Below are 17,961 nucleotides of genomic sequence, written 5' to 3' on the forward strand. Positions count from 1 at the left end.
CTCGATGATCTGCTCAGGTCCCTTCCGACCCTAGAAACTATGAAATTATGAAACCCTGCTGCATATACACCCCCACACACAGCCACAGCTTCTTGTTTATGTCCCTGGAAAAGTGTATTCCTGCAATACTAGATATAGTTATAGTTCTGCTTAGCGTAGATCTCACTTTAAAAAATTCCTGTTGGAACCATTTCTAGATACTGTTGCTTGGTGGATATTTTTGTAGCTTTTTTGTTTTGAAAACAAGAACACTGGATGGGATTGCTCTAGAATAAGCTCTTTAAAGTGATGGCTTGACAGTTTGTAGTTACTGGTCAAGTACACTAAATTGAATGTAGTGCTCATAATGCTCTCCTTTGTGTACAATGAAGAACGTTTACAAAGGTGGTAGTTTCTGTGCCTTGGGAACCTATTTAAAGCCACGTCTGGGGCTTGATCCAAGGTTTATCAGTGCAAAGGTCCCCATTCACTCTGTGGGCTTTTGATGCATCTGGTTTGCTCTTGGTTAATCTGTTTTGGCAAGTAAGCTGATAAATAGTTTCAGAATTTTAGGAATATGTAACTTGGTTGTCCAAGAGTGACGCTGGGCTGGTGTACAGAGCGGATCTGACCCTTGGACCCTCCTTCCAGCATACATGATCTGCTTCAGCCAGACTGGGACCGAACCTGGAGTGGCCTGAGCAGGCACCGTGTATGGTGTAGTCCAGCCAGAGCAGCAGCTGCATGCCGTGGCCACCCTGGCTAGATTGAACAGTACACAGCACCTGCTTCCTCCCGCCCTCCGTATTTCCAGAACTGTGCTGCACACACTATCTGCTCCAGCCAGTCCAGGACCCGCACTGTACATGGTGTCTGCAAGTGCCACGTGCAACATATGTCCCAGACTAGCTTGAGTGGGGACGGTGTGTGATGCAGAACAGCTTGAGTGGCCACCACGTGCAGCTTGGCTGCTGCTCCAGCCAAACTGCACCGCACCCAGCAACAAAACTGTTCCGCCCACCCTGGGATCTGCGCTGCACACAGAGTGGGTCCCAGATTGCCTTGAGCATCATTGCATCAAGTACACTGGGGACAGGGCCAGATCGGCCTGTGGACTGATTTTGTGCCACAGGTCTGGTAAGATTTAGGGCAGCATGGGGGAATGGATGGCAGGGCTCCACAGGCCAGATCTGGCTTGTGGCCCATATTTTTGATACCTCTGATATAAACTTTTCCAATGAGGTATCCTATTTGAGGGTTATACTTAATTCTCCAAGTCCAAAAAGCATTTATAATGATTTGGCGCTTCAGCCTCCACCACCCATGTCAGAAAATTATTTTGAGGTGATGTCTAGAATTAATGTGATACAGAAGAAGACTTAGCTGAAGTATTTCATGCTATAAGTGTAACCAGAGAGATAGATAATGTTTAGTCAGATAGAGAGGTATTGAAAATTAGTGCCAAGGTCAAAAATAGAAAAAACCACAGCATTGAAAAGCTCTGTTGCTGTGTACTGTGGTAACTTTTCTTCGAAATTTCCACAAAGAACAGGAAATAGAGGCAGCAAGCCCAACCATGTGGGTGGGACACAGACCTGCTAATAAAGTAGCTGAACCAAAAGTTTACTCGCAAACATTGCAGTTTATGATGGTAGAAGCGTGTAGTACTTTTTGGCCTTTCGGCTCAGATCAAGTGTAGGTCCAAGAGATCAGAACTTGTGCACAGTAAATAAGGTAGGTTTTCTTGAAAGAGATTTCAACTAGAATTAAAAACACCAGCTTTCTTCATTTTATAGGACGTTGTATTCATGTGTTGTGGCCTAGGGTAGGTTGAGGGTTTTAAAATGTAGTAGCTACAAATTGTAGCATAGAGCAATAAATTGTACCTTCTCCCCCTTTCAGTATTAATTATTTGAGCACACTAACATGAGACTGCCTCCAAATCCGGAGTTGAAGGTGTTTAACAAATTGTATACTAATATGAAGCATTACATTCCTCTAATGCAAAACTGTGAATAAATAACCTGCATTTATAATAAAAACTGTAAGGTCTTTATTTTTGCTGATTTCCATCTATTTATTTTGTATTGTATCATGATTTAGTTGCATTTGTGTTGGGGGGGCAAAAATGTTGTCTTTTTGTTTTGTTAATTTTTACAGTACTTTTGAGATCAGGATGACTTGGTATTTACTTCATGCATTTGATAGTCGTTGCTTGGCTTAAATATACTGAAAGCTGCTTTTGGAAATTAACTCATTGACTCATGATTCCTGTAGCTTCTACTCGTTCTGTTCCTTAAAATTATTTTTGCATGTCACTAACGGAATTGATACTTTTCTATCCCAAATTAAACAACCACAGTTTACCTCTTTGCACATCTGCCTTTTAGTGCCGTTCTGCAGGCAAAGGCCATAGTTTGATGCAACTGTAAGCTTAATGTCGGCAGGATCTGGCTAATGATAACCATTGCTAGAGAAAAGGAATAATGTGCTTACACATCAGTGTAGATGTGAGATGTTTCCTTTCCTTCTGCTCACTCACACTCTCTCTCTGCCTCTCTCTTTAATAGTTAATGCAGCAGTATGTTCAGACTGGGTTATCACTGAGAAAAAAGTTGTCCAGCTTGAATTGGATAATTCACAATTTAGCTACTATGCATATCTGTAAAATTCTGTAACTCATCAAAAAAGTTGTTTTAATCCATGTGCTGTAAAAAAAACAAACTAATTAATAACTTTGGCAGAAGAAAATAATAAGCGACAGCCAAAATGTAGGGTCAATGTATATCACCATACAGGGAATAAACCGTTGGTGGATTACATTTTGTACATTTTAGAGGATGGTTTTTTTCAAGTTTCTTCTGCATGGCTTGACAAGGCACAAAACTGAAATAAATTGTAGGAGTAAATAAAAAAGCATATAAAATATCCCATTCTTGAATTTGGCTAATTATGATATTATTCTGGCTAACATTGTATTTTCTGTAACCTAGTTGCGTTTCCCACCTCACCCCCATCCCTCTTATGTTAGTCCCTCATTCAGGCGATCTGTGTTTCCCTACTGGCTTTGTCATCTTTTTGGATTCACAATCCTAACCATCTACTAATGAAATCCCTAAATAGTAGGTTTCCTGGTAACTCTTAAGGTGTTATACCAGCTTGCAGCACTGGATTTGGATGTGGGCAGAGATCTGTTTCAGGTGGTTAGAGAAATATTTTGGAGAGTTGTCAATATGGGAGCTTTACCTAGATATATTGGTGAGCAAATGTTATTTCTTCGTTAAACAAGTAACCAATGGGAACAGCAGTGTTCACCTTTGTTTTGGTTGTTGTTGAGGAAGTTAAAGACAAGTGATTGTACAAAGTGAACTTAAATGAAGAAGTAAAATAAACAGGTCTGTAACTTTTGAATATTAAAGGGTTTAGTTAGTGAAATCACCTGGATAAAAGCTCAAGGATTTGAATGCGTGTGGCGGGGGGGGGTTAGAATTTCTTTAAGCGGAAGGTGTGAAAACTAGTTTTCATCCCAAGTAAAAGGGAAAAATGTGCGGAGAGGGACTCCAGACCTTATGGAGACACCTTAAAAAGCTTAGACAGAAAACCTACAAGGAATAAGGAAAAGGATTGAACAGCAAAGCTAGGTATGGTTGGGACATGAAGTGCAGGGATGAAGTAAGAACTGGCCCAAGACAGGGCAAGCTAGACTTTGCAAAGGAAACTAAAATAGCAAAATGTTATTTAACCACATACATAAAGAGAACAAGGAAGTAGGAAGTGGGGCTGCTCTGGAGAGGGCGGAGTCCATGTTAAAGATAACCACTGTAAATATTTTGCCTTGGTGTTTATAAGGATTCTGATATAGTAGCAAAGTGATTAGCCTGTCATGAAAGACCGGGGGGGGGCAGGGAGGGAGACAAGCCTCTGACCCAGTGCCCTCCCCATGCTGCTTCGGTTCCGGCCCTGCTTCCCCTTGCCCCCGCTGCCACTCCACTCTGTGTCCAGCCCCACTCTGCCCCATCTTGCCCGCCACCACTGTGCGTGAAGGGGCATGGTGCATGGCTGTGCGGGACACACCCCACTCCACAGCTGCATGCTACAACTGGCAGGTGCTGCCCACCCCTGCGTGCCCACTTCCCTCACGGCATGGTGTGGCTGCACACCATGTCCCCACCCTGTGTCCCCGCAGCTGCAGCCAGTGCATGCTCCCTGCCCAGGGGAGGGGGCATAGCGCATGGCTGCAGGGAGTAGGTGCGGGGTGCATGCTCTGCCCCGTGGCAGCGTGCTGCAGCCGGCATGCACTGCCCACTCCCTACGCAGCATCCTGCAGCCGCGTGCCGTGCCCCCAGCATGCTGCGTGCCATGCCCCCACACATGGCCACGTGCCTCGCACCACACCCTGGGGCCGGTCCTCCGCAGCGGGGAGCACACCCTGGACCCAGCGGCCTCCACCTGTGTGTCAGTCTGTCCGTAAGGCTCTGGGTGGCACATGTGCAGTTGACAGACACACAGATGGATGCACTACAGCCTATATTATATTAGAATTATAGGGCAATGGCATGGTGGCCACTGGGATTGAGAATGTAGCATTGGCAGTTGCCACATTTGAGACTGGGGCAAACTTCAGAGGAGCCGCTAGGCACAAACCGAGGGGCAAAATAATCTCGGTTCTAAAATGCTGAAAAAACTGGCGCACACGATTGCGAGTCTGATGACAAGAAATTTTAATAAATCTATCCAGCGGGAGTAACACTTCTACTGCAGAAGAAGACATGTCTCTATTTTTAAAAAGGGGGAAGTGTGATCTGGGCAACTGAAAGCCTGTTAAGTTTTTTATCTCAGTAGTTTTCAAGGCTGTAAAACAAATTTGGAGCAAAGAATACTTAAATGCAGGGAGATAATGGGGAAGAGATATGAAATAACCATGGCATAAAATGAAACCAGGTGATGACAAAATTGTGAGGCATCAGCAAAACAAGGGAGAATCAGAATAAGGTACAGGAGGAACTGAATGACCTTTGGGAGGAGTGGTGTAAGAGGGGAAAAAGAGATGATATGTTCTGTCACAAGTGCCAGATCATGTGCTTAGGGACTACTCATAAGAATTCCTACTATCCAGTCAAGGTTCATCAGTTGGAAAAGACAGATGAAAAAAGATCTGGGTATGAGAGTGACTACAAGCTACATATATGTTATGGTCACAAAAAGAGCAAAAACAATCATAAATGTATTAGACAGGATATTTCCAGTACACAGAGGGAATACTGCATACCATTCTGGTCACCCCTGTTCAAGAAAGATGAATTTGAACTGGAACAGATGCCAAGTAGAGTAATTAGGATGGTCAGGAAAATAGCGAATCCATTTTACTAAAAGAAGTTGGCTGGTTTAACCTGGCTAAATGAAGATAGATAAAATATGATGATTTTTATATAAATACATCCAGGAGGGAGGAGAACAACTTAAGCTAAAGGACCGTGTTGGCACAGGAACAAAAAAGTATAAATCAGCTCTGAATAAATTTAGACTGGAAATCAGGTTTCTAACTACATACAGGAGAGGGAGATTCCGACTCGGCCTTCCAACAGGAGCAGTAAGGCAAAGAGCTAATAATCTGTTTTAGGTTGGTACTTGATAAGTTTTGAGAAGTTTATAAGAAGTCTTAAGACCGTCAGTAAGGTAGAAAAGAAAACAGGCAGGATAAATTAGAGTATTTATTCAATTTCATATTGGAATCTAATCTTTTACCCTTACTGGAAAGCAAGAAAGTGAAGGGAGGGAGTCCGTGCACTTTTAGCTCATCAGCTTTTTGCTTCTAATGGCTCTATACCTGCCTTTTTGTGTTGGCTTATGTCAGGAGCAGAAATGCATCACATCTTTCTTTAAGAGGTGACCCTAGAAGAATCCAGACTCGTATACCAATTTCCAAATCCATCTCTCTATATTAAAGGCTATAACTGTTCTTATAGGAGATTTTTAGTACTGATATTCCTATCTAGGTTTTTACACAGCAGATTTTATTTTCTTAACTTGGCTTTCTTCATTATGATAGATAGTCACTAGTGGTCTTCCTCAGTTGTCTTTCCACTTTTGTGGAGCAGGGCTCCTAATTTAGTCTAATGGCTTTATCTAAATGATAGTATTTTAGGGTAAATTATTTTCATATATTCTTTTAGGTCCCCAAGTAAACCGTTGGCACGGAAATTGATGAGTGGAATGGACTGGGAGGTAGTAAGTAGAAATTCACTGTCAGATGACAGGTTAGAAACTCAGAGCCTACCATCACGATCTCCACCTGGAACCCCAAATCAGTAAGTAGAATGATGTGCTCTCACAAGCATGTCTGTCCATCCTTATTTATAAATAAACTCACTTGTTCAATTAATTCTTTACCAAAATAAATCTATTTCAGTTTCACAGTAATTTCAGCAAACAGGTTTTTTTTATCTTCCTTTATTTAGAACTGTAAACTTAATTTTACTGATAATCACTCCAAGTACATCTCAGAGAGATGCACCATTACAGGAAGTGTAATATTAGGTGCTTAAATTGCAGTAGCTTTTTTTAACATTTTGACTACATAATGTACCACTTCTGTTAAAAGCTCTTCCAGGAAAATGACAAGGTGATGGACATCAGAAAATGTTTGTGGGGGTTCTTTGGCTTAGTCCTCTTGTTCTTTGCAAATCTTACTCCTTAAAGGACCATAAAGTACTTTTGTTACAGTTACGATTAATGAAAAGCGTTCTTGCTTTTCTGCTATAAAATAACAAAATGATTCTTTCATTGTATTGAAACAAATTCTGAGTTAGAACCTTCTAGTTCATTATTGCATAAGGGGTGATGATTTCTGATTCTTTTGTCCTCAGAACAGTTATTCCAGTGAATGTTATGTTAATATATGACGTAATCTAGATTTGAGATTTTTATGGGTTAAATAATAATGCCTCACACCTTTTTAATAGCACTTTTTAAAAGCTATGAACTCTGTGGATGAAAATGGAAGTAACTGCCATATATCCAGAAGTAGACTGAGATGGAAATGAAATGTGTCCCACAACAAGGTTCACAACTTGGCTAGAAATAGAATTCTAGACCTGAAATCCCGACTCTTCTGAACTCAGTGGACAGTTGTATTGACTTCAGCAGGGGCAGAATTTTACCCCCGGTCTTTCCAACTGCCCAGTGACCCATCCATTGGACTGTCGCACTTAAAGTGCAATTTATTTATTCTTTCCTAGAACTATTATATGAATGACCTTTAGTATTTATGGCGAAAGGATTTTTGAAATATTGTATGCAGTAATTATGAATAATAGCTAATTTATCTGATTCTATTATTGTTTTAATACATTTTTAAACTTTTAATTTAAAGGTTTGAGAAGAGGTTCTCTTAATAGAATGAGACTTCACTATTGAGTTTGTTAAAATTATTTATAGGATCATATGCTTACATTTAGAAGGCAACTCTTTTATTTTTTTTTTAAAAAGGGGAAATTAAATGTTTTTGCATTTTGAGATTTTTTCCAACTACTTGACTATTTTTCCTCCATTTAGTCGCAACTCTGCTTTCACTCAAGAGGGAACCCGTTTACGACCATCTTCAGTTGGATACTTAGTGGACCATGTAGTTCACACCTCACCAAGTGAAGTTTTTGCAAATCACAGATCTCCATCTTCCACTCAGGCTAACAGCATCATCCTAGAGTCATCGCCGTAAGTTTGACTGATCGTTATAGTTCGGTAACTTCCAGGGGCTCCAATATTTGTAGTCTCTCCCTTGAACAGTGTACTAATTTTTTGTAATTTTTATCGGTAAAACCAGACCCAGAAAAATTACCTGCAGGGAATAGATTTTAGAGGACATTACAAAACAGACACCATGAGGGGGGGGAAAAAAATGTTACCAAAATAAGAGCCTGATGGGGTTTACGTGACTATCATTCTTGGTGCCTGTAGACGTGCAGCGAGGCTGCTCCAATGCGCTATAATTACAGTATGTCACAGCAGGCTCGGATTAATCGTGTGTCAGAGCAGATTAATCAAGTCTGCTGGAGCACGATTATTACTGCATTCCAGCAGATTCCAGTGTTACGTGTATCGGTGTCCCCACACTGAAAAATGGCAGCGGGGTACTTTAACTAAAGCTTGTTCTCCAAGCTTTAGTTAAAGCGCCCTCACCACTATTTTTCAGCACAGGGACCTTGATGCACTTGATGCTCTGGGGTCTTTAATTAGATCGGCTCTTGGAACTGCTCTCATTAAAGCTGCTGCCCCCATCCCCTCTGTCCCACCTCCCAGACACATGTATAAATGTCCTCTGAGTGTGTAAGCAAGAATTATTTTCTGGGGGTAAAAACAGATGTCTGGTTTATCCTGGGTCTGTTTGTCCTGAGCTTTCATTTGCATCAAAACAAGCGAGGAGGGGAAGAGAGAAGGGTGTTATCTCAAGTACTTCACAGGTACTTAAAGTGAAACAATGGGCATGTAGGTCTGTAGGATCCCAAAATAAAAGGCTTTGTCCCAGAGGAAATCTGGCATCTATTCTTAGCATGGGAGAGAGAATGTGAGTTTGAGAAATGGTTATTAAGACCGTATTGGCATTACTATCGAGGAACAAAAGTTTAAAATGTGTTTTATGAATTATTCAGAATCAGTTGCAGCAAAAGCTTTCTATCACTGTAATTTATATTCTGTATATGCCACATAGTGGAGCAGGGACTTAAAAAAAATCCTCATGTTTTAAACTTTAAAACAATTTTCATTATCACTCTCCCTGTAAAGCTGAGCATTTCTAGTACAGTGGGTCCAGTGATTCAAGATTTTTACAAAGAAGGGAAACTAAAAATAGTATCTAAATCTAGATGCAAGAATCTTCCTTTTTCACAGGTATAATGTCTATGTTTCTACCTTTGTAGGGTCACCAGTTAACAAAGTTAATTCTGGAGTAGTGATGGGCATAAAATTATTTATGTTGAATCCAAGTCAATATCTTTTTGGTTGGGATACCATGTTTGTAGGAACATGTTGAAATGTGTGACAGATTTATTTGAAAGTGAGATTATTTTAAGTTGCTCGTAAATTTGAAACGTTAGATACTCTGTTGGAAACGGATGAGTAGGCAGAACTCGGGTGAAGTGATAAGTCCATAATATACATTTTTATCGCTCAGTCACCACCTAATCTTTTCTATGTAGATGCATTGAAAACTTGGTGATGTAGTGTGAAAATGTAATTAGAATAAGTTTGAGATGATCTCAATGGGCAAATTATGCAGATCATCCCCACATCATTGTCTTTCATATATGTTTTCTATCTCAGAAAAAATGCTTCAGAAAGTTGTTATGGTTTTACTTGGACTCGCTTTTTTTTTTATCCCGTCTGCTTATGTAGCCCAACTGTGCCAGATTGTTTTGCAGTAAGGAATTCATACATTTGAAAAATCCTTTAATGTGATATAAGCTGTTTCTAAGACACAGTTTTCTTCACTTTTTTATGAGATGTCTTGCACTTTCAGGGTTAGAATAGCTAATGGGAATCTCCTGTCCTATAACATAAAACTCTCATTTTCAGACTCGTTGGAATAGTAAGGTCAGTTCAAAACCTTGACGTTTTTAGATCCGTTACTGCAGTTTGATACATACTTAATGGAAATGACTTATTAGGACTCCCTGACAGTAGGTGCTAAGCAGCGGTAGATGTGCCTCCTGCCTGGGAGCATTTTGCAGTCTGACGGGCAGCAAACTAAGGGTAGTGGAGAGTGAGGCAATGAAATGTCTACATTTTTTTGTACATTTTTTTCAGTACGTTTGCTCTGAAGTTTTAGGTTGGTAATATTGTGACTTTTCCCAACTTTCCATTTTGTCTTTCCATTAAGTAATAGAGGTATTAAATAGCTGAGTTTTTTTTCTTAAGGTCATCACAATAGCAAGATTTGAGAAGACTTGAGAAAAGAGAGGGTTTGTGGCTTTGTAGCTTGGTACAGGTAAAGGTGTTCATTGCATAAAGCATGGCATGGGGTAAAGGAGGGATTGGATACAAGAGAACATGGTGCCTCCAGATGTAGCAGTTGAAATGTTTCTGAGTGAAACGTGCTTGTAAATGTTTTAGTCGGAGCCTATGCATAGGCCCACTGTCCCATTCCCTAGCTGGTATGTTTTAAAACTCTGCCGCCTTTTAGCACCTGCCAGTGGGCATGAGAGCAAGCGGAAGTGACCTACACTTTCAGCAATGCCCTCTGCCACCCTCAGAGGGGTAGAAGATGGAGGGGATGGGAAAGCAAAGATCCCAGAACAGAGTTGAACAGGCAGGTGGTGGATGCTCAATCCCTGGGATCTAGAGCAGGCAGGACCTAGCAGCTGGACAGCAGGTAGGCTACCCACCCACTCCCCTTCCCTCCCTCTCCACCAACCCCAGGCAAACAAGAAAAAAAAAGAGTGAAGTGTTCCAAAGTAGTACTTCATTGAAAGAGGTGCTGTTTTGGAGTTTCAGCCACCTTGTTTTGGAGGTGTTTAAAACTTTTTAATTGGTATTTTTGTCAACAGGCAGGGAAGCCAAAAAATAAATAAATAAATATTATAAATTGCTGTGAAGGTAAAATTAGGATTTGGGTTCTAGAAATAGACAGACTGAACATTTTTGAAAATGGCACAGTGATTACTAAGTATTTAGGTACTTAAAAAAATTAGCTCTATTCCTTTAGGCTCCTTTGACAATCTCAGCTGAACTGTGATTGAGTCGATATCTGATAACTTCCAAAGGAACCAGAATATAGAATGTTATAGGCAATCTGGCGTCAGAAAATATGCTTTAAACTACTGTGTACCAACAAGCCTGGGTACTGTGTTGCCGTGCACTTACACTATCCAATAAATAAATATGTACAAGATGCACATGCTTTTAAGTATCTCTATTTAATGTCCTTTGCACTGTAAACAATGGACACTTTTTAGGTAGGAGGGAATGAACAATAATACAGTGGTTAAATATCTATTGCACATTTTATTTTAACTATTGTAGAATGATACATTTCATTTTAATTTATTATACTTTTCAGGGCCATAAAATTTGCTCCTTTTTCTTTCTGCTGCTTTAAGATTTAAAAAGTAGTAGGAATAGTAATGCTGTTTCTTTTTTTTTTAATTATGGAATATTTGCAACAAAAGTAATTCAATACAACAGGTTTGATTCTTGTCAGAACTGCATATAAAGTGCATCTCAGTGTGCCTTTGTGGTGAAAAGTCTTTAAATAAAATTTAAATTTGACTCCAAGGATTAAGATGGTAAACTATCAATGTCTAAAACCTCACATATTTGGGGTAAAGTTTGAATTCAGTTCATAGCAAATTAATGTGGAAAATAATTTCCCTTTTTCAAGAGCAGAGCTGTTGTAGAAATGTATCGAAATTTTCCTGAATAAATACATTTATGTTGAACCTTCTAAATAATAGTGAATTATACTGAGACCAGAGCAAGTATTAAATATCATTGTTTGTGCTTAGATTTCTCTGGCTGTTTCACAGTTAATTGGGATGTTCCTGCTTGTAATTTAGTAAGATAATTAAAAACAGTCTAAATTAATTCTTAAAATAGGTGATAGGAGTTTATTTTAATACATTTACGCCACACATATGAAACTATTTCTGTTAACGTATTAGAAGACTGACCTGATATGTCTAACAAAACCACACAAAGCTTGTCAGTGTGGAGTTTTTTTGTTTTATTTTATTATTATGTAAATTGCTGAATGTACCAACACAGAGCTGCTTTGACTGTAAAATAGGCTGCTTTCACTGCCATTGTCTAAGCATTCATAAGGAAATTTAAAGCTGACTGGGCAAATATAAAGCAGTGAAGTTTTTGCCCAAGGCTGGATTGTTAGTTCTCACAATTCTTTATGCTAATATATTGCAGCACGTTGCATTGCTACTGCCATTTAAGTAACTTTTTCAAATGTTTACTATTAGCTTTATGTTCCATAGAGATTTCTCAAGTTAAGATGCACATGCAGAAATGAAGCCAAACCTTAAACTACCATTTTACTTCGTTTTTTGGAAATGCTTATTTGTTGCGTCTTTTTTTTTTTTTAAATACTTTTTTCAATCTTTAAAAAGTTATAATTCACAGGAAAAACCTACTATTATCCTACCCTTCACTTTTAAAAAGGTGCGTTAACTTTGACCAGATTCTTAAATCAATAAATGTTCAGGCAGTTAAAAAGCCCTAGGTGACATTAATAGGCCAGTGCCTAAATAACTTGTGCTAGGAATTAATTGGTTAGTGTTAGTAATATCAGTCTTTGTCTACAAAACTATTGAAAAGTTGTTTCTGTTGTGCTTGTTTGAAGCTAACATGGCTTTTTATTGTCTGTTCTGTGTAGAAAATATTATTAAAAATGTTTATTAAACATTATTTTAGTTCCTATTCTATATGAATTTCACCTTGTTATAACCCATCCATTATTCCATGTTTAAATATTAGCTTGACTGTTTGGCCTTGGCTTTGCTCAGCATGCCCAACAAAACCAGGAGCGCCTGGTTCATGAAGTTTTGGAGCAACCAGTACATAAGCAACCGAAGTCAAGGAAGTCATTTAGATAGGAGACGCGGGTACTGTTGGAATAGTGTGGAGGTGGGAGTAGAAAAAACCCCACAAAAAGGAGGATGAGACTGCTTCTCATCTCAAGTGCTTCAGAAGCAACCCAACACCCTGTCCACCCAGGTGCAAGCTCCCCCGCAACTTATGAGTTAAACTAGACGGGATTCACGTCAAAGCTGGTCACTTTAATGCCACATATGATGTAGTCCAATATGCGAGTGTGGTGATGCACCCCAGGCTGCTGACAGCCTCCTCCTGTGTGCAGCACACCCAGGATGACAACCAGGCAAGGGTCAACAATAAAGCAGTTGTGTGGCTCTGCCGCATTAATGATGTATAGAGGTGGGAATGAAGTAAGTGAGAGAAGAAGCATGAATATTTTTCCCATCATCTGTTGATGTAAAAAAATTTAATTAGCTAAAATTTGGAAATTGAGACAGTCTGTCAAAGTTTATAAATAGGTATAAGCTGCTTTTTAAATCAAGAAATAACACAAATCTGCTGTTATGTCTGTTTACATGATTTACATAGGTTGCTTCTAATAAATAAGGGAGACTTATTAGATTGTATGAAAACCTGAAGGAGAAAATCACATAATTTTCTCAGTGAAACATTGCTGCCGTCATCTTCCTTCATGTGGAAAGGCATTGTCTTTGTGGTTTAAATAACACTGTTTATCTGAAAATATTCTATATTCAATATATTTCCTCATTTAATGTTACCCACAATATTTAATGCTTCTACAGTCACATTCTTTTCTTTCTATAAAATGACAATAGCTTTGTGATGCTCTGTTTTAATAACTAGAAAATAACAAATTGCACCATATTGAATTAGTCATGTGGCTGCCCCAGGGAGGCTAGGTCTTGCAGTGAGCTGAACTTCTATAATGTCTCATAAGAGCTGTATTCTGCTAACAGTTAATTGTGTGAATAGAACAAGAGAAGTCAGAGGGACTAATTTACATGAGGAAAGTTACTGATGCTCGTGTGAGTTTTCTTACGATTATTGGTTAGCTTTAGTATGCTGCTCCATCTGAATCATCTAGGAAGTAGGTGGGTGTTTAATAAAAACAGGTTCATGTGGTTGGTAGCAAGGTGGGCTACCTTTGTTAGTGTTTAGGAGATTACTTTCAGTCATGGGGTTTAAACACTGAACTACCCCTTTTATACCTGTGAAAATTATTCTTTTAATTTGTAAATGTAAAGCCTTACTGTAAAACTGAGTTGTGTATTAATGTAAGTAGATAAGTATGTTGCTGAGTTGTTAATTGAGGAGAAGAGATAACTGTGTATATTGATTCATTTTGAGCACCATGTTTTCAGGTCTAACAAGCATACATGTCATTTCATAAATACAGATTTTGTTAGAACTATTCTTTTTTTGAGGTACTGCTGGTAAAAATTAGCTGCAAAATTAGGGTGACCAAACATCCTGGTTTGGCTGGGACACTTCCAGATGCTGGAGGCCAGTCCGGGTGTGCCAGGGCAGAAACTGCTGCTGCTATGTGGGAGTAAGGGATGTATCACGTGCAGGCAGGTGGCTAATCTTCATCTAAGGTGGGAGCTAATTGCTTTTCTTTTTGGTAAAAATAAATAAATAAATTGTAGGTATTTGTTTTGGAAGTAAATTTGCTTTGGAATCTTATTCAGAATCTTCAAAATATAACATGTTTTCTACTTTCACCCTTCTGTCTAGATCCCAGGAGACCCCTGTAGATGGGCAGCCACCTGCATTACCACCCAAACAATCTAAAAAGAACAGTTGGAACCAAATTCATCACTCTCACTCCCAGCAAGACCTGGATAACCATATTAATGAAACGTTTGATGTTCCCACGTCACCTGAAAAATCCACAGTAAGCAGTTGGATCAACTTTAATCAACTTGGTTTTCCTCTGATTGATTTCCTCCTGCTTTTCTAGTGAAGTAATTAATTTCAGTGACAATGCTTGTATTCTTGCGTTACGTTGCAGCCATCTTGATCAGACATACCTACCAGAACTGCCAAAACATCCCACTTTCCTCATGTGGCAGTTTTACCAAGTTGAATATTTGAGTAAGCATACAAAGACTTTTTGGGGATACTCTTAAACCCAATGGGACCCTTTCTTGAAAGTGTATCTTATGCACCTCCCACTTTTAGCTTGAATCTTTTATCTTAATGTTTAATCTTATCTTGTGCACTGGTAATAAATTTGCCCTAGAGATTTAAAAGATGATATATACCATATTTTCTTGCATATATACATCCCAAAGTATAATGCAACCTTGTTTTTGAAAGGCAGGTGATATGGGGGGAAAAATTTTTTTTTTTTCAGAGTTATGGCTGCACATAACAGGGACAGAGCCTGATCTTCAATTGACTCACACACCTTTTCCTGCTTAACTAAAGCTGAAACCTGAGCTGCTCCTGAATACTGGTTTCCATGGGTTGATCTTTGATATTGAAAAGAGCCAGGTAGTCTCCATGTGCATATACAGTAACTGTTGGAGCTAGTCAGGAATTCTTAAAGCAGCAATTGGTCAGTAAATGCTACTGCTTCAAAACCATGATCTTCTGTGCAGTGCACTAGTGTTGATGAACATTTCATCAAGCAATACTTCTCAGGTCCAGGATGGAACTCCTAGTCAAATCCAGGGAGAGATCCATGCAAGAATGTCTAGTAGTTTGGTGGTTAGATTATCCAGGTTTAAGTCTGCACTCGCAATTGGGCAGAAGCGTCCGTACCATTTGGATGTTCCGGGTGGGTAGATGTCAAATTAAGACATTCTTCGTTTTATCCTTATGTGGAAAATGAAAACTTTTGGAGGATGGAAGAATTGTTTTATTCCTACTTCTATGAAATACTACATAAACAAGACTGCTAATCTCAGACATTCATAAAGTTACAAATCATGCTCCCCAAAATGGAGATTTTAAAAATAAATTTGGGTTGTTGTTATTTACTTACTGGATTTTGAACTTCTGGGGTGTGTTCAGGTCACATTTTAAATATTTTACCCACAACCATGAGGGCTGGAAGTTTTCTGTGAATGAAAGATGATGAGCCTTTAAGTGAAGCATGAAGTGTTGCAACATATGTGAGAGAATGCATTTTATTTAATTAAAACATGAAATAAAAGTTCTCTTTGTCTGCAGTAAACTAAGTTGCATAGAAGTGTAGTACAGCTCTGAAAAATGATGCTTTACTCAACAGAGCTTTTCCTGATGTGTGTTCAGTCATGTTTACTTGAGTGTCAAAAATAATGTTCAGGTGGTTTGGTTTTTTTTAACTCCTGTTAACAGCCCCTAAGCGCCAACTCAGCTGTGTTGGAATGAGCTGTATTCTCTTCCTTCATGTGCATTGTCGGCCTAATTGTTTGTTGAATTCCAGTGAGTTACATGTGTGCAAACTCTCAAAAAGCAATACGGAATTGTAACTGAAGGTCAACTTCGTTCAAACAAGTGCTTCTTTTTGGGTACTTTGCAATAGGAAGAAACACAATATAGTTCTCAAACTTTGAGTTGAATTTGCAGGGTTGGAGTTGTATTATTTTTCCACTTGTAAACCTGAGTGCATGACATCAAAATCTTCAAGCCACAATAAACCCAGAACTTCAGGATGCTTTTTTGAAGAGGAGCTTTTCCAAGTAGACTGCCACTTTAAATTTTCAAGCAACTACATTTTTTTTCTCTTCTGTTGCACATAAGAATATTATTTTAAAGAAAAATCCCCAACATTTCTACCTCTTCAATTGATCTAAACTCATTTGAAGTTTTTTATGCATAATAGATGTACTTACGAAGTCTTTGGGACATGTATTCAAATAGTGACTTTTACTCCATCCACAGCATCTTAAAAACCCACTCTGAGAATTACTTCAAGTGAAAAGCCTATGGATATAGGTATGCTTACCAACATGGAGGGCAAATGTGGTTGGAGAAGGCATACAGGATTCCCTTGGAGCTTTCATTGTAAATTAGCTCTTTCTTCTTTACAATACTTTGCAATACAGAATATTTACATCAATCCTAAAACCATCTGCAGTTGATGTAGCATTGGGCTGACCTTATTTCTGTTAGTGAGTCTTACCCCATTCTTCCAGTGTTCAGCCAGCACAGGTTAAAATGCTTAACTGGGAAACGCACAGAGCTCCCCCTTTGTTGTCAGCTTGTCTTGCATAGTTTCTTCTTCCTCTTTGCCATAAATATTTTCTGGAAGCAAGAGATTTATACAGAGTAAGTGGCTGGCTTTGTGGGTTACGGTGAGGTTTAAGTGAATAAAACCAGAACCTCCAGATTGAGTTAATGTTCCATGCAGCCCCTGGAAGGAACTACCGTCTGCAGACGTTTGCCTTCTGAGCCATGCGGGGCTAAAGACCGTTCTGTGCAGGGAGTTGAGATGAGGCTTTTAGCAAGTTGCATCCCAGTACCTTCCTGAGAATGAGCCTATAATGGTCTTGACACAGTTGCTCTCTTAAAAGGTTTACCTCTTGGTATCAGTGCTATACAAGCATGAATCCTCACGTATGAAGTACAGTGAATCTCATCAAGGGCTGCTTTGGCTAGATTCAAAGCTGTTTAAATGGCACTCTGTTGAAGGCAAGAAAAATCACTGAAAAATTTGCCTGTCTGCAGCTTCCTCAGATTACTGTGTATGCTTGGCATAAGTCAGTGCTTACCCCCAATGAGCTGGAAGGCGGTAAAGGGAGTGTGTGCTTAATTGCATAAGTATGTTGAGGGAGTTGTGGCAGTAGTGGATGGAGGGTGTCTGATAATTTGTGGGGCGAGCAAATATGCATATTCCAAGCCACACAGAACTTGAGATGTGTAGTAAAGCATTTCAAACTGTTCCTAGAAGCCTGGAGAACGAATAAGGCCTGGAGCGCTCTACTGAAACAGCTGCCATTGTTAAATCCATATTATAGTTAGTCTGCTACAGTTTCCATCATCACAACGCCTAGTCTCAAATGCAACTCTTTTTTTACTGCAGTAATGGCAAATTTTAACTTCTCTGCATGAAACATGTAATACAGGGGTAGGCAACCTGTTACGCATGGCATGCAGGCAGAGGCGTTTTGCTTGGCACTCGCTCTTTGCGGAAGGGGCCAGGGCTGCGCTGACACAAGGATCAGGCCCCTTACAGTTTCCCCGCTGTCTGTTGCTGGCACGCCAACCTGTTATAAATCAAGGTTATGGGTATTTTTGGCATTCTGCCCAAAAAAGTTGCCAATCCCTGCTATAATATTAGTTACACTTAAGTGACTGCAAACTGTAAGCTAATAGAATTAAAAAATCCCTTATTTTGCCAGCTTGCCTACACAGTCCCTCTGAGGATAGTTCATGAGCTCTTAAATCCAGCTAGGATGAGAGAAACAAACAGTTTGCTGGTTACTGTTGCTTTCT

General features: G+C 39.4%; 1 protein-coding gene across 1 annotated transcript in view; it reads left to right on the forward strand.

Annotated features, from left to right (window-relative positions):
* The window catches only part of PTPN4 (protein tyrosine phosphatase, non-receptor type 4), a 118,311-nt gene that overhangs the window by 63,537 nt on the left and 36,813 nt on the right, over positions 1 to 17,961 (forward strand). Inside the window, exons 13-15 of the mRNA XM_019553569.1 lie at positions 6,153 to 6,287; positions 7,534 to 7,692; positions 14,272 to 14,496. Of these exons, the coding sequence (XP_019409114.1) occupies positions 6,153 to 6,287; positions 7,534 to 7,692; positions 14,272 to 14,496 (519 nt within the window). The remainder of the gene's footprint in view (positions 1 to 6,152; positions 6,288 to 7,533; positions 7,693 to 14,271; positions 14,497 to 17,961) is intronic.

Source organism: Crocodylus porosus, unplaced genomic scaffold (genome assembly GCF_001723895.1).
Source record: "Crocodylus porosus isolate Cpor-Errol unplaced genomic scaffold, CroPor_comp1, whole genome shotgun sequence".
Classification (NCBI taxonomy): Eukaryota; Metazoa; Chordata; order Crocodylia; family Crocodylidae; genus Crocodylus; species Crocodylus porosus.